The 22647-nt window shown below is 37.3% G+C and overlaps 1 protein-coding gene across 1 annotated transcript; it reads right to left on the reverse strand.

Annotated features, from left to right (window-relative positions):
• Nucleotides 1-445: 445 nt before the first annotated feature.
• On the reverse strand, nt 446-21914 carry LOC122744104 (gamma-glutamyl hydrolase-like). The gene is made up of 9 exons (XM_043989496.1): nt 21691-21914; nt 18442-18556; nt 18072-18122; nt 13075-13159; nt 10631-10769; nt 5735-5841; nt 5543-5633; nt 2885-3022; nt 446-644 (listed from the first exon to the last, which is right to left on the reverse strand). Exons 1-9 carry the CDS (start codon nt 21791-21793, stop codon nt 523-525), a joined length of 951 nt encoding a protein of 316 aa, XP_043845431.1. The 5' UTR covers nt 21794-21914; the 3' UTR covers nt 446-522.
• Nucleotides 21915-22647: the final 733 nt, after the last annotated feature.

Consider the following 22647-nt stretch of genomic DNA (forward strand, 5'->3'; position numbering starts at 1 on the left):
TCCTTCCTTCCTTCCTTCCTTCTTTCTTTCTTTCTTTCTTTCTTTCTTTCTTTCTTTCTTTCTTTCTTCCTTCCTTCCTTCCTTCCTTCCTTTCCTTCTTTCTTTCTTTCTTTCTTTCTTTCTTTCTTTCTTTCTTTCTTTCTTTCTTTCTTTCTTTCTTTCTTTCTTTCTTTTTTGGCACGGCAATTGCTGTTAAGTGACTTGCCTAGGGTCACACAGCTAGTAAGTGTTAAGTGTCTCAGGCCACATTTGAACTCAGATCCTCCTGACTCCAGGGCAGGTGCTCTATCCACTGCGCCACCTAGCTGCCCCCATTATTTTCTTACAAGTACAATCTAGAATCATTTCATTGAATGGCAACCTTGGAAACCTAGGCAGAGAAGACAAAAGCAGAACAAAATAACATAATAGAAAAAAAAAACTGAACTGGCCCCCTTCCTGCCAATGACATGGAAAACAACCGTTTAATGACTCCAATATCCAATCACTGTGGTTCTTACAAAATTTTCCAAGGACATTCAATCAAAAAAAAAAGTAGCATTGCTGAAATAGAGAATTATTCCCAGTGAAAACAGGCGTGTAATTATAAATCAATGCCTCAGATTCTTCTTTTTTACTTGCAAAATGGTGATGGCTTTTTCGAGCTAAAAATAAGATAGAAAAGAAATATACACAGAGAACATATCAATTATTAGTATCACTTTATAAAAGTCATCTTATACCACAAGGTTCCTTGCAATGTTTGTGCTTACATGAAAATAACAATTAGCATGTCTAGGAAAATACTGGAACCAGTTCAAACCATCTTGAGAGAGATGATTTGTTAAATTTTTGGTACAAGCCTTCATACTTGGGAAATCAGCAAGCACTGAGAATCAGGACTTGAATTCTTATTTAGTTGATTGTTTAGACTTAAGGAAGTTAAAGTTAAATGTTAAATAAATGTTAAAGTGGATTAAACTTAAAAGTGTGTCATGAGTGGGTTTTTTTCAGAGCCATTTGTTAAACATTTACCAGTACAACGTCAAGCATATCACTTCTCAATTGGAAAATATATCTATATCTATATCTATATTTAACTTTCCCAATAAAAGAGCTCCTTATTTTTTGTCTCATCTATTGATTTCAGGTGATTACAGGTCTATAATTAGCTGTTCTTGCCTGGCTCTAAATTCATGTTTAACTCTCATTAGGAAGTAAGCTACCAGGAAGAAAGATACAAGAGCATAACAAGTATTATAATCTTTTTCTCAAGAAGGGAGAAATGTAATATGAAGACCAAGAAAACTAATCTATCCTGTAAGTACCTGTTAAACAACTTTTACATTGCTCCTTCATATTCGTTAACAATGAAGTCTTTCATTCCTAACCACACTGTCTATCCAACTTACTTTGGAGCAATGCACTTTTTTAAAAAGTTGAATTAAACAACTTTCAATTCATCTTGGCACAATTCTAGATACTAAGTATGATTAAGTTCTTATGCTCAGAGAATAAGCAGAAATATTGATGACAAACAAAAATTAAAGGCATCTTTGCAGACAGTCTAAAAGAGAATCTTAAAATTACAAAGTCTACAAATTTTTTCACCTGACCCTCATAATTTCATTTGTGTCTATAATGCAGCGTTTCTTTAATTTGTTAAATGCCTGTGTAACTCAAATCATTAAAATAAAAACATAATTACCTAATTGAACCAAAATACCATCAATACTTGCAATTATAAATATGGCTTAAAAGGGAGAGAAAAATACAAAACATTTCATATTTGCCTTTTTTTGTTTGTTTGTTTTGGTGAGGCAGTTGGGGTTAAGTGACTTGCCCAAGGTCACACAGCTAGTATGTGTTAAGTGTTCGAGGCCAGATTTGAACTCAGGTCCTTCTGAATCCAGGACTGGTGCTCCATCCACTGTGCCACCCAGCTGCCACCCATATTTGCTTTTTCTAAGGAAGAGGTTCTTAACCTGGGAACCACAAGCCACTTGAAGTTGTATGGGGAAAAATACATTTTTATTTCAGCTTAATTGGTTTCCTTTGTAATCATGTATTTTATTTTATGTATTTAAAAACATCATTCTGAGAAGAGGTCTCCACAGGTTTCACCAGATTATGCATGGTGTCTGTGACTTAAAACAGCTTAAGAAACAAGGGCTTCTGGGAAATGTTTAAAGTCACAAGTATCTGCTTTTGAATTGAATTTATATAAGCACTTGAAAGAATAATATTAAATTTTTCAGAGGGCCTATTAAAGTTTTTCATCTTGTCAAAAAAAGGATTAGAGAGTAATGTATATACATCTAAAATACCTTGTACCTCTAAATCCTATACTCATATTTAAAGAATGAACAAAACAAGACTCAATATCAAAGCTAGTGTTCAAGGAAGTAGCTAAACTTGGAAAATGATCTAATGCTATTTAGCAAAATTAATTTTCCTACTTTTATTAGCCTGTCTACTCCTCACATATGGGTCTTCTGTCCTATTCTACTGTTCCTCCAGATTTTTTTTCCACCTAGGACATTTCTGAAACTTCTGCATTTTTATTTTTTTACACGGAAACATTTGATCCAGTGGTACTGGTAAATGTTTAAATGTTTAATGGCTAGCTTTCAGAAAAAAATTTAAAATGCACACATGACACCATTTTAAGTTTAATCTGCATTACAAATATTTTGCCATTACTTCCTGAAGTCTAAACAATCAACAAAACAACAAATCAAGCCCTGATTTGCAGAACTGGCCAATGTTCAAGGTATAACATCTCATTCTGAAAATTGAACAATCAACTCTCTCAAGTTGGTCTGAGCTAGTTCCAGCACACTCCTAATTCTACCTGAAATATGAGTTTCCATAATTATAGAATTACAGAACTAATTTTCCTTACCTTCATTTACAAAGAAGTCTGCCATGTAGAATGAACTTTTAATAGCTAATGGTGAATGGACTATACCCGTTAAATTCTTCCATTCAAAAGCACTCTTCTCTGGATGCCATTGGACACCATAAATGGGATATTTATATGCTAGATTAAAAGAAAAAAAATCACACAATTGGTAATAAGAATGTATTAAGATCCTATCTATCTACATTAGTCTTTTTTTTTTTTTTTGGTGAGGCAATTGGGGTTAAATGACTTGCCTAGGGTCATACAACTAGTAAGTATTAAGTGTCTGAGGCCAGATTTGAACCCAGGTCCTCCTGACTTCAGGGCCGGTGCTCTATCCACTGCGCCACCTAGCTGCCCCTCTACATTAGTCTTAAATGTGATCTCTATTTATGTCACCATTTTACATACACCTACAATAAAGTCCTACTCCAATCAATGCTTCATGGTAGCATGAAGGTGACTGTGGGTGCTAGAAGGTCATGTCAGTGGACATGGGGTTTGCCAAATTTGAAAGTCTATCAAGCTCAGTCTTAGAGACAGATGATCTGTCTGTTCTCTGAAGGGCCTCCTAGTAAAGTGTGAAATGACTGCAATTCCTTGGCTACCAAGTAATGAATTTGTGTCACTACAGCTACTCCAGGAGCAATCTACTAAAGTATGGGAGGCAATACCATAGCAACGACATTGTGGATCTTTCAAAAGTGTTGAAGAAGAATACATCAAGACATCAAATAGAATCTCTACAACCATCAGACATACATATCAAGAGTTACAGCTAAATAAAAAGGCCCCTGAAATTTCCAATAAAATATTTCATTAAAATGAAACTCGTCACAATAAATTTAGTATGTTTCTCCTTTACTAATAAGCACAGTACAAATGAACTCTAATGGTTAGATTCCATCTCAGTATAAGAGCTAATCATGCACTTCACTAAATCCACACAAATACATTCTATTACCCCACACTGCCTGCTTTGTACCTTTTCAACCACTTATACAAAAATAGAGTACGTGACTTAGAATCATGAAGCTCTTGGTTCAAATTCACCTGTAATACTTACTAGTTGTGTAAGATAAGCCACTTCATGTCCCTGAGCCTCAGTTTCCTCTTCTGAAGAATAAGGACATTGACATAGGTGACTTCATAAACTGCCTGCCAGCTCTAAATCTATAATTCTTCAGCCAAATCAAAGCAATAAATTTTACTCAGCAGCTATTATTTCCAAGACACTGTGCTAGGTACTTCTGGGAACTTCTTTCTAAGTGACTAATCATAGCTAAATAATGTGAGCTGGTGTATATAAGATAGATAGATAGATAGTAGAAAGAGATAGAAAGATAGATGACAGATGGTATAGTATATATATAATATACACACACATAGAGAGATAGAGAGATAGAGAGATAGATAGATGATAGATAGTAGAAAGAAATAGAAAGATAGATGACAGATGGTATAGTATATATATATAATATACACACACATAGATAGATAGATAGATAGATAGATAGTGACATTAAGAGAGGGGAGAGGAAGACAGACAAAGAGACAGAGATATCTTGTTTGCACATAGTTGTTTGCATATTGTCTGTTTTTGCCTTTTGTTGTACCTGCAGTGCTTAAGCACAGTGCCTGGAACACAATAAATGCTTAATCAATGCTTGTTTTTGACTAATTTTCAGAAAGTTCAAAGTTCTGCACCCTACATTTGTAGATACTTCAATACTGAGCTTCTCTTCTTCACATAATTATTCCCTCTATTGACTCACCCCCATGATGTTTATTCCCCACCTAATGGGGACAATGAGCCTTTCCAAATAGGTTAATACTCATAAAACAGGCGTTTAGTCCATCACTGGGCCTGTACTTGAACCTTTGCACTTGGGAGGCCTGCCAGAACATACCTTCCACTGGAATAGCCTTTGAGAATCCAGGGTAACCTCTACACTAAAATGACCTATCAAAGTAGGCTTTAGTGTTAAGAATTTATGACATGTTATTAAAGTGTATGAATTACACTTTTCAATTAACTGAGAATTCCCTGCTTCCTATGCTATCCTCCTCCAATCCTACTCTCTCTCTAAGACATAGGAAAAATAAGTATAAAAAGGAAGTAAACACGCTGCTTCTCCACCGGGAACATATCCAAAGGCATACACACCAAAGGCTCATTCCCTTTTATCCCTTCTCTCCTACTTCCCTTAGCCAACTGTCATTTTCTCTGTTCACTCTTTGCCTTTACTCCTCCCTTGATTCTCCTTTTATCTCCTCCCTCCTTGTATCTCTCTCACCCTTCCTCCCTCTCTATATCTCCCTCTGTTTCCTCTGTCCTTCCTCTTCCTCTCCCTTTCCTTCTCCCTCTCTGTCTCTGTCTCTGTCTCTCCCATGAAGTACACACACCACTCCTTCTAAAGACTAAATAAAGTGACAATGAACAGATAGACAATAAGAGGGATAGCACAAACAAGCACCCCTCTGACCCCAAGGCAGGGGCCAACCTCATCTCACACTTCCTCTACAGCCCTAAAAGTGACAAGTTTTCCATGGCTGGGGCCAAGATAGAACTACAGAATAATGCTATATAACTATAAAGTATATGTGTTACCTGTAAATTACCTGTAAATTAAATTGAAATAGAATGCATGTGCATACCTTCCATTGTGGAGATAAATTCAATGTCTTCTCGTGTATTTGTAGATAAAACCTTGTAAAACTCACTTAGCTCCTTATTCCTTGTAAAATTCTATGACATAAAGATTTTTTAATTACATATTTGTTTTTTCTATAGTTGAAACTAAAGTCATTATCATTATTCTTAAAAAAAAAAAACCAAACTTAGAGTACCTTCAAGGAGAGGCTCCACTTATGAAAATTTGAAGTTAGAGGTTCTGTTGCAAGTGCCTGTATCAAGTCACTAGAGAAATTCTGGAACATCCTACTTTCATGTACAGCTGAAATTTTAAAAGAAAAAAAAAGATAAATGAATAAAACTCACCTATGTCATTTGTATTCAATGCAGAGATAGAATTATTGGAACATGGCAGGTATGAGTGAATTATTGACTAAATACTATTATTCAGAAGTTTCCAAAAAAAGATAAAATGTTTCACGTATAAAAGCTAATTGAAAGGGGGAATCATGCAAGGGATAGAGAATGAATGGGTCGTGGAGTCTGACCCAGGTTAGAATTGTGTCAGCTGTTTGACCTTGGACAAGTTACTTACCTTTCTTCAGCCTCAGTTTCCTCATCTATATAAATGGAAATACTATCTGGAACTTCTACATCATAAAGTTGTCATAAAGCTCAAAAGAAACAGCAGTTGTTTATTTTTAAAAGGTAAGGAGGGGCAGCTAGGTGGCACAGTAGATAGAGCACTGGCCTTGGATTCAGGAGGACCTGAGTTCAAATCTGGCCTCAGACACTTGACACTTACCAGCTGTGTGACCCTGGGCAAGTCACTTAACCCCCATTGCCCCGCAAAAACAAACAAACAAACAAAAACCACACACAAAAAACCACCTACTTTAGTGGACATCGTTTCTATGTTGGGAGTTCCCTACACAAATGAAATTATATATCTGCATGGAAAGAACAATAGCTCCCTACTCTAAATAACTGATTCCTATTAGTTAATCATAAAGTGGTTCCCCTTAGAAGAACATAAGGAGAAGAGTATTATTTAAAAGAATGTATCTCATTGAATTATCCAGTATAAAAAAAGGAAACTTACTTTCTGTGGAATGAATTAAAAAGCATGTTTCAAGCTTATGGGTATTATTATTTTTCAAATATATAATGTTTAAAACCATTAATGAGTTCACAGTAGCTTCTTGTCATGGATTTCTTTACTCAATGGATACCAATACTACAATGGATATTAGCATGAGAGTTTAAAAAACTTGGGATGTTAAAAAGAAGTCTTAATTAGGATGATTTCAGAAAGTCCTGGAAATAATTGTATGAACTGATGTATGGTGAGGTGAGCAGAACCTGCACAGTGACAGCAATATTGTTTGATGAAAGACAATTCCAAAGAACTCATGATAGAAGATGTTCTCCACATCCAAAAAAAAAAAAAAAGAAAAGAAAAGAAAAGAAAAAGAAAAAAAGAAATGTGGATTCTGAATGCAGATTGAATCATACTGTTTCTACTTTGGGACTGGTTTTTTTCCTTTTTTTTTTTAGGTTTTTCCCTTGTGTTCTGATTCTTCTTTCACAATATGACTAACACAGAAATGTTTGATGTGATTATATATATATACATATATACATATATATATGTATATATGTATATATAACCTATATTAGATTGCTTTCTGTCTTAGAGAGGGGGAAGGGAAGGGAGGAAGAGAGAACAATTTGGAACTGTGAAGGTTTGGCGACCCCGAAGGGACCTTAAGGACCCTCCCACCCTCCCTAGTTTGGCCATAAGCCGGCTAATTCGGTGGATTTTCCGAATACCCCCCCCCCCCCACGGACTTTCCCTTTGTCTAATCTCCCTTAAAGACTTTAAGCCTCTAAAAGTCTTGCTTTAAACAGAAAAGCCAGCCCAGTTTAAAGGGCAAGATGCTCGAATATTCTACTATCCCTTTGATTTTTCTCATCGGAATGTATTGGGACAGCATAACGTCCCGACTTAGAGGAATAGTTTACTCAATGGTCCTTCAAAACATTATTGGTTTTTTCCTCATTCAGGCAGCAAAAAGTTTTTTGTATAATAGTATAAGTGAGAATCTTTGGGAAAATACGTTTAATATAAGTAGAAATTTTATGCCTGCAATTGAAATACCTTTTAATACCACATCCATAGTTCATACGACTAAGGATTTTATTTTTTTTGGGGTTTTTTTTGTCTTGTTTTGTTTTTGTTATTATCATTGTTATGATATGGGGGAAATTCTCACATATGGAGAGAGTCCTCAAAATGAAATACTCACATATGGAGAGAGACCTCAAAATGAAATTCTCACATATGGAGAGAGACCTCGAAATGAAATTCTCACATATGGAGAGAGACCTCAAAATGGCTGTTTCTACTAGAGATGATCCAAGTTTAGAATCAGATCAACAGAAACTACTCCCTCTGCAGGAAGCTATAGAACATAGTAAAAAGGGAGTGCCAATTCAAGTCAGAAAATATAGCCCCTTTAGACCAAGTGACTTGAGCGCATGGAAATCTTTCATCCCTAGTTTTGAGAAAAATCCAAACACTGTAATTTCACAGTTAAGGACTATATTTAATGCATATCAACCCAGTTGGGCTGATGTTACTTGCCTTTTGGAAACTTTACTGTCCCCAACTGAGATTACAGATATTATCTCAGCAGGAAATGCCCTTGTTGCGAAAGGTAAGGCCAATGTGGAATGGCCTCTAAAGGATCCAGAGTGGAATTATAATGATGATAGGGATTTCCAAAGATTAAAAGATGCTAGGTAACACTTTTTACCACCATGTGTCTGGATCAAAGTCAAATTTAGTATGTGTTCATGACACCTGAAAATGTTATGGAAAGGTTATCATACCATATCTCATGGTTCCGAGACAGCCAGTGATTGTGCTAGGCCACAGGTGAATTCAACTGAGTGAGATAAAAAGATAAGTAAGTTCAGTTAAATTAGGTTAAATTAGGAGGGAGAGAGGATGAATACTAGACTGTGCCTAGTAATTGTGCTCTACATAGTCACCATCATAAGCAAACCATGGACTTATGTATACCTGTCTCTCCTTTTGTTGCACATATATTCTCTCCAGGGCCTGCATCAGAGTTCACAGCAAGTTAGTCTCTGAAATGATAAGTTTCCATATTTCTGAAATCTCATTAATTTCACCAAAGACAATATGATTGCAAAATGCTATGCTAAGGTTTAGTAAAAAAAAATACAGCAATTCAAACAGTTAAAGAAGAAATCCAGCTTTCCAGACCAGAGTCCAGAGTCCAGAATCCAGACCAGAGTCCAGAATCCAGTTTTCCAGACCAGAATCCAGTTTCCTCCTGATGACATCTTACCACTTCAAGAAGACAAGAGAACTCAGAGACTTTATATGAACTGTTTTGCTTTATTAGCTTTTACTATCTCCTTTCTGTTATATACTATCTGTAACATGTACTCTCTGCAGAGGCTCTCCCTTTGCAAGACTAATGTCAAAGCGTCGGTTCATGAGGAAAGAAAAAAAAAATCGCCCCTCTGGACAAAACTTTCCTCTCTTCCTTTTCTGTATTGTTGTTCGCATATTATTAGTCAGCAGAAGTTATTATATTCTTTTTACTGTTCTATCAAGGAAACATTCCATTTCTTGAGGAAGCAAAGGGGGGAAATGTGGTAAAATATGAAAGTTTTTAACAGTCGGTTAGGATAACTGAAAGACGCCAGTTTTTCAAGGACCACCCTTTTGGGGAGGAGATGAACAGTCCGCCTGCTGCGCATGTCAGACTGCCTGCCGGGTACAGTCCGCCTGCTGCGCATGTCAGACTGCCTGCCGGGTACAGTCCGCCTGCTGCGCATGTCAGACTGCCTGCCGGGTTTTTTGACTTCCGGGGTGGAGAGAAGCGGAGGAGGCCTTTTTTTTGCCTGCTTGGCGGGACTCCTGGCGGCGCAGCACAGACGGTCTCCCTCACTCCAAAGGTGGCCTTTTTTGGTTTGGTGAGTTTTTATAAGAAATATAGACTAAGCCTAGATTTAAGACGATTTCTACTGTATTTCTACTTTCCTATCCTTCTAATCAACAACACCTTATATACAATAAAGGCTCTATCTAGAAAACCAGAAGCTTCTTCCATTTACTAGTCTGGGAGATAAATTAAGGGAAAAGTTAAGTAGGGGAGATTTATGATCTAATATCCAATTTTAAATTTCACAGAACTAAAACTCTTATGAAAACAAATGTTGAGGGCAGCTAGGTGGCACAGTGAATAAAACACCAGTCCTGGATTCAGGAAGACCTGAGTTCACATCCAGCCTCAGACACTTGATACTTACTAGCTGTGTGACCCTGGACAAATCACTTAACCCTCATTGCCCCTCCCCCCCAACAAAAAATAGAAAAAAGGAAACAAATGTTGAAAACTATGTTTACATGTAACTGGAAAATAATAAAATACTTTTGTGATTAAAAAAAATTTTTAATTGTTTGATGAAGAACTGTGAATGATTTAACTATTCTCAGCATTACAAAGACTCAAGACAATCCTAAAGGACTAATGATGAAGCATACTATCCACCTCCAAAGAAAGAACTGATATTGAGTGAACAGTCTGCAGCATGCTTATTTTTCACTTCCATTTTTTCTTTTATTGAAGTTTTCTTCTACAAAATGACAAATGTGGTAATGTTTTATATAATTGCACATGTAAATATGATTGATTATTGCCTTGGGGGGAGTTAGGAAGGGGGAGATTGCATTTGGAACTCAAAATTTTAAATAAAAAGGATTATTGCTATTTAAAAAAATAAATTCCTTAATATGATAAACAAGAAGTCTTTAAATTTGAAAATGTATAGATCATACTATAGAAGACACATTCTCCCTCTGTAAATAAGGATTTCCCAAAGACCTTCACACCATTTTGTCAAAAGAGTACAAAAATATTCATTCATCTACAAAAAAATAATTTACCACCTCATTCAGGTAACATGTTAAGACCAGCAAGAATTAAAAAAAAGATACCTTAGATACTTTTTACTTAGTGATATTGGCAAATAATTGCATATGGAGGAATCTTTAACAACAGAAAACCTACCATCAGTAAAGTCTAATGGCAAGGCGATTCCATTAGTTCTGGTTAAAGTTAGTAATTTCTTCCCACTGGTCAAGACAGTAAGCTCTTCAAATCCAAGGCATGTTCCCCAAATAGGAAAATAATCTCCTTTTTCATTAGCCTTTATATAAAGAAAGAAAAAAAAGAAACTAAGTTTATATACTGACTTCAGTAGCAATGAAACATAGGATGTCCCTTCTAAGGAGATTTCTAAAGCTTGTCTTTTGTCTGAAGCTTACATTGCAATCCATATATGATCCATGGACCCCTGAGGAGCTACAGAGGCTAGCTCACTTCATGATACAGTGCAATAAATGAGCAAACATGCTATCTATAGACAAAATAGACAATGTCACAGCATATGTGTGTTATCATTTTTCAGATGCTAGATAATTGTTCTTATTCATGTTAAATACAAATAATTAAAAAATAATATTGAATTCAGAGTAGCTTTTGGTCAGGAAGTAGTCTAGCAACCAGTGGATATAAATACTTGTGAGAGTCAGAGCTCCACCCTGAGGAGAAAGCATGTGACTTGGCATCCTCATGTGACTTGGCATCCTGAAGTTACATCTATAGAACCGCTTGTCGTCATATCAATCAAAGCTACTAGCCAATTAGCTTGGAGCTTTGTGTGTGGTTGGCCCTGCTTCCTCTTTCACAGAGAGCTGCTGGGAGAAGCTGCTGCGGATCTGTCTCTTTTTTTGTTCAGGAACCAATGCGTGGCAGCAGATGGAGAAAAAGAGAGGGTCTCCTTCTCATTCGGACATCAGCTTGGCGGCAGAACTTCATGTGGGCTGCTAGGAAAGGAGGGTTCCTCTTTTCATTCAGGACTTTGGCTTGGTGGGAGACAGAGAAAAGGCGGACAGAGAAAAAGAGAGGAAAGTAGATAGAAAGTAGATAGACTTTTCTGGAATTATGAGATCCCATGTGTTATCTTTACCCTTTAATAAATCCTTAAAAGCCTAAACTCTTGCTGAATTTATCAGTAAATCTTAGCCAGTTCCCCCCCCCCAAAAAAAAAAAAACACTGGGGGGGCAGGTTAGGAACCACATTAGATTTTAAACATCACACACTACTAATACCATATGGCGATCCACAAATATAATTACATCAAAAAAAGATCTTCATACTTGGTGAGGTTGAGAATCACTAGTCAAAAGTCTTTGGGACTCTCATGAAAAAAAAAGTTACTTGAAAGCCATTTTATTAATTTCTTTTTCTTTTCTTTTCTTTCTTTCTTTTTTTTTTTTTTTTGCAGGGCAATGGGGGTTAAGTGACTTGCCCAGGCTCACACAGCTAGTAAGTGTCAACTGTCTGAGGCCAATTTTAACTCAGGTACTCCTGAATCCAGGACTAGTACTTTCTTTATCCACTGCACCACCTAGCTGCCCCAATTAATGAAAATTTTATTCTATACAAATCTGATTTTACACAAAAGAAATTCAAAGTAATAATTTACTTTTAAAATTGGCTACCTATAAGGTTCCTTTAAGTAGCAAATTTCTCTACTATATTTAAAATTACAGCATTTACAAAAATTCAAATTCACCCATAGATATTCACATTCATGCATATGCATTCAATAAATTACTGAGCATCTAAAATATGCAAAGTGCTAAGGGAAATAGAGATATGTGTAAACATAATTCAGGACTGTAAGCAGCTAGTAAGAGAAATGAAACATATGTACAATTTAAGGCAGGAAAAGTAAGCATTCCATGAGGGATCCAAATAAGATGCTATAGGAGATCAGAGAAGGAAGAAATTGCATGAATGATAAAAGACTTCATGGAAGAAGTAAAAATTGAGCTGAGCTTTATAGGAAGGGTAGAATTTGGCTAGAAAGAAATGAAGGTTGGAGAGAATGCATTTCTTTTTCTTTTTTCTTTCTTTATTTTTTAGTGAGGAAATTGGGGCTAAGTGACTTGCCCAGGGTCACACAGCTAGTAAGTGTTAAGTGTCTGAGTCCTGATTTGAACTCAGGTACTCCTGACTCCAGGGCCAGTGCTCTATCCATTGCGCTACCTAGCTGCCCCGAGAATGCATTTCTGATACAGAAAACAACAAGTATACATAAAACTCAAGCAAGGACAACTACACCTACTTGGCCACAGCATGGAAGCTAAAGTTGGAAAGGGAAGTTAAGGCCAGACTGTGAAGGGACCTGAATGTTAAGGCTACTTGAAATGAACCCAGATAGCAATAGTAAGGAACTGAATATTTTAGAGGAGGGAAGTAGCATGATCAAAGCAGTTATTTCTAACAGATTAATCTGGAGGTGGTATAGAAAATTCATTTGGGAATGGGGAGAGGAAATGTAAGGAAGACTAGAGGCAGGAAGAACAACGGAAATGGGGCAGGAGGAAGGGAAGGGTCAGGATTGTTATCATAATCTGGGAATTAAAGAACAACTGAAGATTACCTCCAGGGCCTTTTCATAAAACAGTTGGGCTACATTGTGATATTTTGAAGTCTGAAGATTGTCCCGTCCACCAGGAAAAAGAATCCTGAAACCCAATATCAAATGTTTGGCTTTTTTCCCACAGAAAGTAGACAATTTACTTGATAAATAAAATATGTAGTAAGATAAACATATAATAAGATAAATATTAAGTCACAAGTTAAATATAGTTAAATTCCAGTGTAGCAAAGTTTATATGAAAGTGATGACTTTGATGCTATTTAAGAAGTTTAAAATTACAAATAAGTTCTTATTCAGAAATAATAGAGTTTTATTTCTTTTCTGTTTAAATAAATTATCAAAGATATCAAACTGGAAGCAACCTTAGAGGTCATCAAATCCAACCTCCTCATTTTTCAGATCAGGAAACTGAGGCCCAGAGAGATTAACTGATTTGTCAAAGGTTACATGTATATGGAATGTCTGAGGTGAAAACTCAAATCCAAGTGTTCCTCACTCCAAGGCTAGAGTTCCATCTTCTATATCACACTGGCTCTCAATATAAAATGCCTAAAGAAACTTTTTCATGTGAGGGCTACAATTATATATCCATATCTTTATCCCTGAAAGCTACTTTAGATTGGGTCTTTTAAATCCTGTGATAAAAAAGGTGGCAGGTATAATAAATACATTCATAGGACTAGACAGCAATTCAGAATTTTTAAAGTGTGAAAATATAAGTCCAGAAACCTTAAGACAAATGAAGTGATTGTCTTCAGCTGAAGCCTGGTAGATTCTGCTCTAGCTTCTTATTTTAAATCTATGTAGTGTGTCTTTCAGTTTCAAGTGTGTTTCCTATAAACAACATATTATTAGATTCTGGTTTCTAATCCATTCTGATATTCTCTTCCATTTAATGGGTTAGTTCATCCCTTCCACATTCACAGTTAAGATTACTATGTATTTCCTTACAACTTTTTCTATCATAGTTATAAACTCCTTTTTTTTTATTGTCATCTCATTAAAAGTCTATGCTCTTTTTCTCCTACATCTTTGCACTCTAAAATGGATTTCTGTGCCTATCTATCTATCTATCTATCTATCTATCTATCTATCTATCTATCTATCTATCTATCTATCTATTCTTCCCTTCTTGTACCAGTTCAAAAGAGTGAGGTTCACATATTGCCTACCCCCTCACTGCCCTCTCCAATGCATAAAGTCTTTCATGAGTATCCCATTTATGTGATCATTTTTCCCATTCTTCCTCTCCCTTTCTTCTTTACCACCCTTCCATTCTTCTTTTGAAATCATTCAAAAATATTAGAATAAAAAAAATTAGAATCACACTCAGACACTGCCTAATTAGATTTCCTCTAAGACCCCTGGTTATAATAAAGTTCTGAGATGTTACATATATTATGTCCCCATACAATAATGTAAGCAGTTTAACTTGTTTTGTTCCTTCATAATTTCCCTTGCACATTTGCCTTTTTAATGCTTTCTCTTGAGTCCAGTGTTTATATGTAAAATTTTCTATTCATCACTGGTCTTTTCATCAAGAATGCTTGAAAGTCATCTATTTCTTTAAATATCCATTTTTCCCCTATAGGATTTATATGCAGTTTTGCTAGCTAGATTGTTCTAGTTTATAATCCTAGATCTTTTGACTTTTAGAATATTGTATTCTGAGTTCTCCATTCCTTGGTGATGGTACCTCCTATGATCCTGACTTTGACTTTACAGTATTTGAGTTCTTTCTTTTTGGGTGCCTGCAGTATTTTCTATTTGACCTGAGGGTTCTAGATTTGGGCTACAATATTCCCCAGAGTCTTTATTTGGGGGTTTCAATTGGGAAGTGATCAGTAGACTCTTTCGATCCCTACGTTTCCTTCTGGTTCTAAGATATCTAGGGAGTTTTCCTTTGTAATTTATTGAAATATGGTATCTAGGTTCTTTTCTTGTTTGTGGGTTTCAGGTAAGTCTAATGCTTCTTAAATTTTATCTCCTCGATCTGTTTTCTAGGTCAGGTGTTTTTCTAATGAGATGTTTCATATTTTCTTCACTTTTTTCAGACTTTTAACTTTGTTTTATTATTTCTTGATGTCTCAGGGAGTCCTTAGATTCCACTCATTTATTTTTAATTTTTAGGGAGCTATTTTCTTCAGCTAATGTTTCGTATTTCTTTTACCAAGTTATTTATCCTCTTTTTATAACATTCTCAATTATCTCTGATTTCTTAATTTTCCTGCTACCATTCTATTTTGGTTTTTAAAATCAGATTGTCATTCAAATCCAGCCTCAGACACTTAATACTTATTAGCTGTGTGACCCTGGGCAAGTCACTTAACCCCAATTGCCTCACAATAAAACCCAAAAAAACAAAAAACAAAAAGGCATAAACCTAAAGAGAGACCACCTTTAAAAAAAACAACAACATATTGTCCCCTAATTCTTGGTAAGGTTATGTACAATCTGCATTTTTCTTTAAGGCTTTGCTTGTAGACATTTTAAAGTCATTGTCTTCTCTGTTCATGTATTCAGCTTTACTGTCACCATAGATGCTCTGTATGGTGAAATTCTTGTTTTGTTATTTCATTCTTTCAACCTACTTTTTGACTTGGACTTTGTTAATGTTGATCTCTGCTCACCTCTGTGGGACTGGGAGGAGATACTTGGCCTGAGCTTGTACTGTTTTCACAGCTTAATCTGGAGCATCCAAGTTTTCAATGCCTCCAAAGTGATAGGATCCAGGGAGAGGTCTGTTCACTGAACTCCTCATTGAGCTATGCAAGTTTCTGCCCCAGGTTTGGGTCTCTTGGCTTGTGTGTAGTTGAATTTGAGTACACTGTTGTTGAACTCAGCCACTGTTAGCTGACTGGGAGGTTCTGCAGCTTCAAAGCAACTCAACTGCTGGCTCCCCTTTAGTCTTTTTTTTTTTTTTTGGTGAGGTATTGGGGTTAAGTGACTTGCCCAGAGTCACACAGCTAGTAAGTGTTAAGTGTCTGAGGCCAGATTTGAACTCAGGTACTCCTGACTCCAGGGCCGGTGCTCTATCTACTGCGCCACCTAGCTGCCCCTCCCCTTTAGTCTTGTCTTCAGCCCTGGTTTTTCTACTGCAGGTTTATGTGCTAGGTTAAGGGTTAGAAGTGAGTCACCAATCTGCTTCTATGCATATAGCTATAGAGATAAGTTTCTGGAATTTCTTTCTCACTCAGTACTTAGCTGGCACCTCATACTTGATTGAGGCTGCTCCTTTCCACCCCAGATCTGTGGCTCACAACTGGGTAATGGGTAACAGATCTTCCAGATGACACCCATTCCTATTCCCAGCACTAGTTGAGGGGGTGCCTGGGACCTCCTTCTGTCCTGATGCTTCCTCTCTTGGTGCTCTCTCTAAAAATCAAGTGATTATGAACCCTTTTTGGACACCATTTCATTTAATTTCACAGCAACTCCCATCTTACTCTCAGATATGTGACAAATATTTATTTTTAGAGCAAATTCAGAAGTCTTAATTTTAAGAATCATGCATCACTCTTTAAGATAAGTGAAGATACAAAACTAGAATTGTGAATCAAAAAATCTCATTGTTTTATCCTAATATCTGAGAACTTGGAGCAATTAGTTTAAAAAGTCTTTGAGAAGTTCAAATGTAGTAAGAACAAAAGGTCAGGAACTTCAAAGAAACCAGAAAAAAGATATAAAGGAAATAATTTCAGCAACATCAGACTTTAAACTCTATTATAAGGTGAGTGCATTGTTGAAGTGTAAAATGGATAATTTTGATTATTTTAAATTCAATTTTTCTTGTATAAATAAAACCTATATACCCAGAATAGAAGGAATGCAGAAAAAGAAGATCCATGGACAATCTCTCAGATAGGATATGGTTGGGTTAGAATATTACTGTGATGAACTGGTTGACTTGGAAGGGCATGAAAAGACTTGGACTTGTGAAGAAAGATGGTATCCACCTTCAGAGAATCAAATGATGAGTGGAAATAAGCATAGGATGGTAATATATATATATATATATATATATATATATATATATGTGTGTGTGTGTATATGTATATATGTATACACACACACACATATATATGCATGAGTGTATGTGTATATATGTGTATGTAAATAGATATCTATATGTTTATGTATATGCTTAATTGTAAATGTAAATTGCATATATAAATAGATATCTATGCATATGCTTAATTGCAGTCTTCTTTGGGGGGGAGGGAGAAAAAATAATAAAGTAAAAAGTACATAGCAGAGAGCAGAAGAAAACCAGCAAAGAATAGTTGGGTAGATTGGAAAACAATTTTGAATAGTTATTAAATAGGCTTTCTTGAAATGGAAATGTATTGTTTTATCTTGAATCCTCTCCTTTATTCTGCTTTGTACCTGGCAACTTTTTTTCTTCTCATTTTGTATTTAAAAGAAGTTCAAATGCAAGGAATCTATATAAAATCAGATCTTTTTAAGGAAAGAGCTGCCTTCGGCATATTAGAAAGCTACAGAGCTTAGTACAAAAATGATTCGATTATAAATGAGTTTTGATAAATTAAAAGAGAAGGAAAATTAACCCAGTAATAAGTAGGAGTAGGAAATGATTATTTGAGGTCTTCCCTCAGACTGGCAAGGTAGCTCTATTAGAGGAACTAGATAAATAACAGCAAATGAGCGCCAGTATAAAGGAAAACATGTTACCAATGATTTTTAAGTGATGCAGATAGCAGGAGAAAAATCTGTGATAGATAGCTGGGAGCTAAGCCCAGGTCCACATTGTCATTACATGGCAGAAGTGGGATTTGAAATGACATCCTCCAGGGAGGCCAGCTTTCTATCCACTACTCCATGCTGCTTCTAAGAAACTCCTAAAGACAAGTGATTACAGCCAAAGTACAGTATATATGCATGCACATTATACATGTGTCAGTACTTCTGCAGTAATTATTTCATACACAATATGAGTATCTCTATGTTTATGTGTTACACAAAGGCCTGTAACTTACCCATTGATAGAATGGAAGAGTTTAATGTATTTTTTCTTTGAAAGTGTTAACCTGAAACCAACAACAAAAATGACAAGGTAAATCTGCTTAAAATTTTAATGTTACAATTACATGCCTAAAAAATAGCTTTTTAAAGATCAAAGTAGTCTATGTATAGATGTATATTTATACATACACCCATATATATAAACACACATAAATACAATCTCATATATGTACATATATTTATAATTGAATGAGCTTCTAATTAGAATTATAATTTATATTAATAAATTGAAATGTATAAATAAATATTATATATAAAATTTTATTCACTACTCAGTGGATAGAGTACTGGGATTGGAGTCAGGAAAGTTAGCAAAAACTCTACCTGATTGGCACAACCCTTGCACCTGCAGACTCCAGATATTTTACATATGAAGCAGCAATGTAATACTTTCCAAGGCTTGCAAAAGTTTTCATGTGGTGAGTTTGTGCCAATATCCCTGCAAGTATTCCAAAAGAAAAAAGAATTATTGCAAACAAAAACCTCTTTTTTTATAGCAATTCAGGTTAAAACAACAACAACAACAAATTCCATTGCAATTTTTATTCATAGAACTAAGTTCATAAAGTCTCAAGTATGCCAAAGAACAGTTTACAGGAGGCTTATCAGAAGCTATGTAGGGGTCAGGCCAGCATCTCAGAATACTAATGTGAGGGAGATTTTCCCCACCCCTTAGTAATAAGAGATTTAAAGAGATTTAATTATGATAATAATCAGTATATGAACTAAAAATTGTGATTTACTATATCTAGATATTTTATTCTATTTTATTTGTAGATTAAGTGAATAATAGAGCTAATCTCAATGCTGTATGATCATCAAGTCTTGCTAGAAACTCATCTCTAGCCATGATCTGTAGCTTCTGGCCAACATCTATTACATCACAGTTTGCAGATCATGGTATTCCCTGATAATGGCAAAGCTAATGGAAAGATAATGGAAAGCAAATTTTGGCTGATCAACCAATAATTGCAAATTTGAGAGAAGTTTGTCTAGAATTAGTAAGCCCTGGAGGGGGTATAAAAACCCCTGGATTCTAAGCCTTGGGGTCTCTTAGGTCCTACCCATACCTGAGACTGGCTTTATTGTGAGATGGGCCTTCAATAAATCTATTTTCTTCAGTTTAGAGACTGTTTTTTCTTTCCTTCATCGCACTTAGAAATTTTTGCGACACTAATTTTCAATGAAGTGAGGTCCAAATTTGGCCAAAAGCTGATCAATGACATCAACTTCCTTCTTCACAGAATCCTAAGGATTTGAGTGGTCAAAAAGATCACCGAGTCCAATGTCAATTCAAGGATGAAAACTTGAGGCCTTGACAGGAATTGTAATTGGCCAAAGGCCCCACTGTTGTCTTGACCACAAAGGAAGAATCACAAGAACACAGATTTAGAGATGGGAGGAACCTTAGAGACTGAATCCAACCCCACCATTTCATAGATAAGGAAGCTGTATTCCAGAGAAGTAAAGTGACTTGCTCCAGATCACATAATAAGGGTCTGAAGTGGATTTGACCCAAGTTTCCCTGACTCCAAGTCCAGTGCCTCATCCACCCTATCAGGAAAACTCTTGTTCCACTCCCACTACTGAAAGGTCAATCAGTGCTCTCTACCAAGGGAATGGGTTAGTGTCATCCAGTCCTAACACTCTACTAGCTTTCAGGCCTCTCTAGTAACTTTAGCAAACAGATCCAAATTTTAAATCAGGTTGGGCTGGGCCAGAGGAGCTAGAGGAAGTGGGAGGAGGAAGCAGGGTAGCCTGGGTCCCTCTGCTCATTTAGTGTAGGGGATCTGTGGCCTTGCTTGCACAGGAGGGAGATGGCTCAGGGTCAGGTCCTCAGAGTATTGGTTTCTGACATTTTCAGGAAGTTCCCTCAATGTCACTGAGCACATTTTTCTCTTGAGGCTCTACAGGCTGCCCAAGGTAGCCTAGGATAGTCCCAGTAGGTCAGCTCCTACACCCAGCCTGGCCAGGACATTGGCGTATCAGGAACTCTCATAATTACAATTAATGTCCAGGATGGTGAAGCATAAGGTGAAAGTTCTGAAGATCAAGATGAGCACTGACAAAAACAGAGAACTTGCCATTAAGTATGAAGTTTCTGCTGTGCCAACTATGCTGGGGATATTGTGGGGAAGTTTATGTGTGTCAAAGATAAAAACCAAGAGGAAACCTTCCTCAGCTAGCCTTTGATTCTCCCTGGCACCCTCCAAGAAGAGCCCTAGACCCCTTTCACTGGGGCTCCTTGTGGCCTCCATGTGTCTAGCTCCCATTGGCCCAATCTGTGTCCTTCTAGGGAAGCATTTTTCATCTCCAGACATGGGAACTAAGAGTACTTCCTAGTTCTCTGATTGCAGAGGCCTGGCAGATAAGGAAATGATGCTGGTACTATTTTTCTGACATTTCCTAAAGCCAACAGTAAGGGGAAATGCACTGGCCCCTAGAATCAGGACTTCAAAGTTCACCTCTGAAGATTGCTTATTTTTGTGACCTGGGCAAGTCCCAACCTTCCTGAGTGCAAATTGCCCCATCTGTAACACCAGATCAACAAGAACTGAGGTGATGATCCCCTGCTAAGGTGTATTTCAGATCACAAGAGTCCAGCTTCAGAGTCACAGGATTAATCATAGGATCATTTTACAGATGAATAAATTGAAATCAATTTATCTTTTTTTTAGTTAAATTGAAATTATGTAACTTCAATTAATTTATAACTTCAGTTCAGATTACATCATTTCAATTCTATTCATAACTTCATTTATGAGATTAAATGACTTGCCCAAGGTCACACAGCTAACAGGTGGCAGGGCTAGTGATGTCACTGAATATTTTTCATACCACAACTAAGTCCTCTTCACAGGACATATATGTTCATCAAAATAAAGAAAATTAAGCGTCCTAATATTTTTGAAAGTCAACAGTATGACACAAGGGAAAATGCACCACTGGTCACTAAAGTCAGAAGTTCAAAGCCCACCTCTGAAAGTGAGCTATTTTCATGACCTGGGCAAGTTCCAAACCTCTTGAGTCTCAGTTACCTCATCAGTAAAATAAGAGACTTGGGATGGATGGCCCCTGAAGTCCCTTCCAGCTACACATGCAGGATCCTAGCAGCCTCAACACAAGATTATCTGCAACATCAAACAAGACTACTATTCATCAGCCTGTTGTAGGAGCAATGTGACTCTTGAGGTGATGATACTGGGCTCCTACACAGTCATCCAGGAAACGTTGAGTCTGCAGTTGCCTGTCTTGGCACCCAAGACTATCGCAGAGGGATCGAACAGGTAATCAGCTAGACACTGGGACTTAGCAGGGTCTACAGCGTCAAGCATTGCTCCTTGGGGTGGGAGAGGCTGATGACGGATGGAGCAGTGCCACTGTTTCTTCCAAGTTACAAAGTCACACTCCCTACACCCCCGGGATTGGGAAGTTAGGGCGTCTGGGAGATCTCTAGGATGTCCTTGGGCTGAGGCGCTCAGTCTCACAAGGTTCCTAGGATTCTCCCTCCTCCTCCTGCCCTAGAGCTGCCCGCCCCCAGACACCCCAACACCCAGAGCCCCCTGCTGTTACCAATGATGGGTCTGTCATTTCTGCCCTCGCCGGGGAGCTTGCCCCCAACGCTGCAGAGGAAGACAGCTCCCACCGCGCACAGAAGCTGCCACGGGCTCCCCATCGCGTGTCTCTCTGGTCGCCTCCGCCCTGCAAGTGGCTTCTCCCCAGGTGGACTGACGGGAGAAAGACAGGGCTCCGAGAGGGAGAACGTTCGCTGGTACCTCTGTTTTCTCCAACACTGGGCGGTGGCTCACGTGGGAAGCTTTTTCAACTGCAGAGAAAATAGAGGGCGGGAGAATTGGCGCATGGGAAATGTAGTCCCCAGGACAATACTGTGTCTGACTCCTGAAGTAGAGACAGGTCTCTTGTCATCCTCAAAAGAAATTAGGTACTCTAACCTCTCTGTGTGTGTCTCTCTCTGTGTCTCTCTGTCTCTGTTTCTCTCTCTCTGTCTCTGTCTCCCGCCCCCCCCCCCGTCCCGTGGCGTGTGTGTGTGTGTGTGTGTGTGTGTGTGTGTGTGTGTGTGTGTGTGTGTGTTCGCGCGCCCCCAGGAAACACAGATTTTTGAGGATGGATAGGACTGCATAAAAAGAGAAAACTTAGTTTTAGTTTGTGGTTGCTGAACTCTTGGTGGGTCCATGTCAGTCTTCCCCCTTTGACCTTAAAAGTTTTGACTGAACTACAGAGTCCACGACTCCTTGCTCTTCAATTCAAGAAACCTTTATTAAGAGCCACAGGCCACAGGGATGCAAAAGAATTGGCAAAAGACAATCCTTACCCTCTAGGATCTTAGTGGAGACAACACCCTAAGAAATGTATTCAAAGCAGGGCTAAATGGAAAATAATTCAAAGCCTTCTAGTTTGCAAAGTAAACTGCCAGTGAAAAGTGAACACTGAGTGCTAGCACAGGAGGATAGTGACAGGAAGGAGCTTTGGACTCAGTCTCAAAACTCTTAGAGAGATCAATGAAGAACA

This window comes from Dromiciops gliroides, chromosome 1, assembly GCF_019393635.1.
Source record: "Dromiciops gliroides isolate mDroGli1 chromosome 1, mDroGli1.pri, whole genome shotgun sequence".
Lineage (NCBI taxonomy): Eukaryota > Metazoa > Chordata > Mammalia > Microbiotheria > Microbiotheriidae > Dromiciops > Dromiciops gliroides.

Bases quoted from the DNA above. Each gene is read 5' to 3' on its own strand.
- LOC122744104 (XM_043989496.1), bottom strand. From the start codon at position 21,793: ATGGGGAGCCCGTGGCAGCTTCTGTGCGCGGTGGGAGCTGTCTTCCTC. The intron at 18,557-21,690 runs GTAACAGCAGGG...GAATACTTGCAG, and splicing joins AAATGACAGACCCATCATTG to GGATATTGGCACAAACTCAC. The intron at 13,160-18,071 runs GTAAGTTACAGG...ATTGGGTTTCAG, and splicing joins CTCTTCCATTCTATCAATGG to GATTCTTTTTCCTGGTGGAC.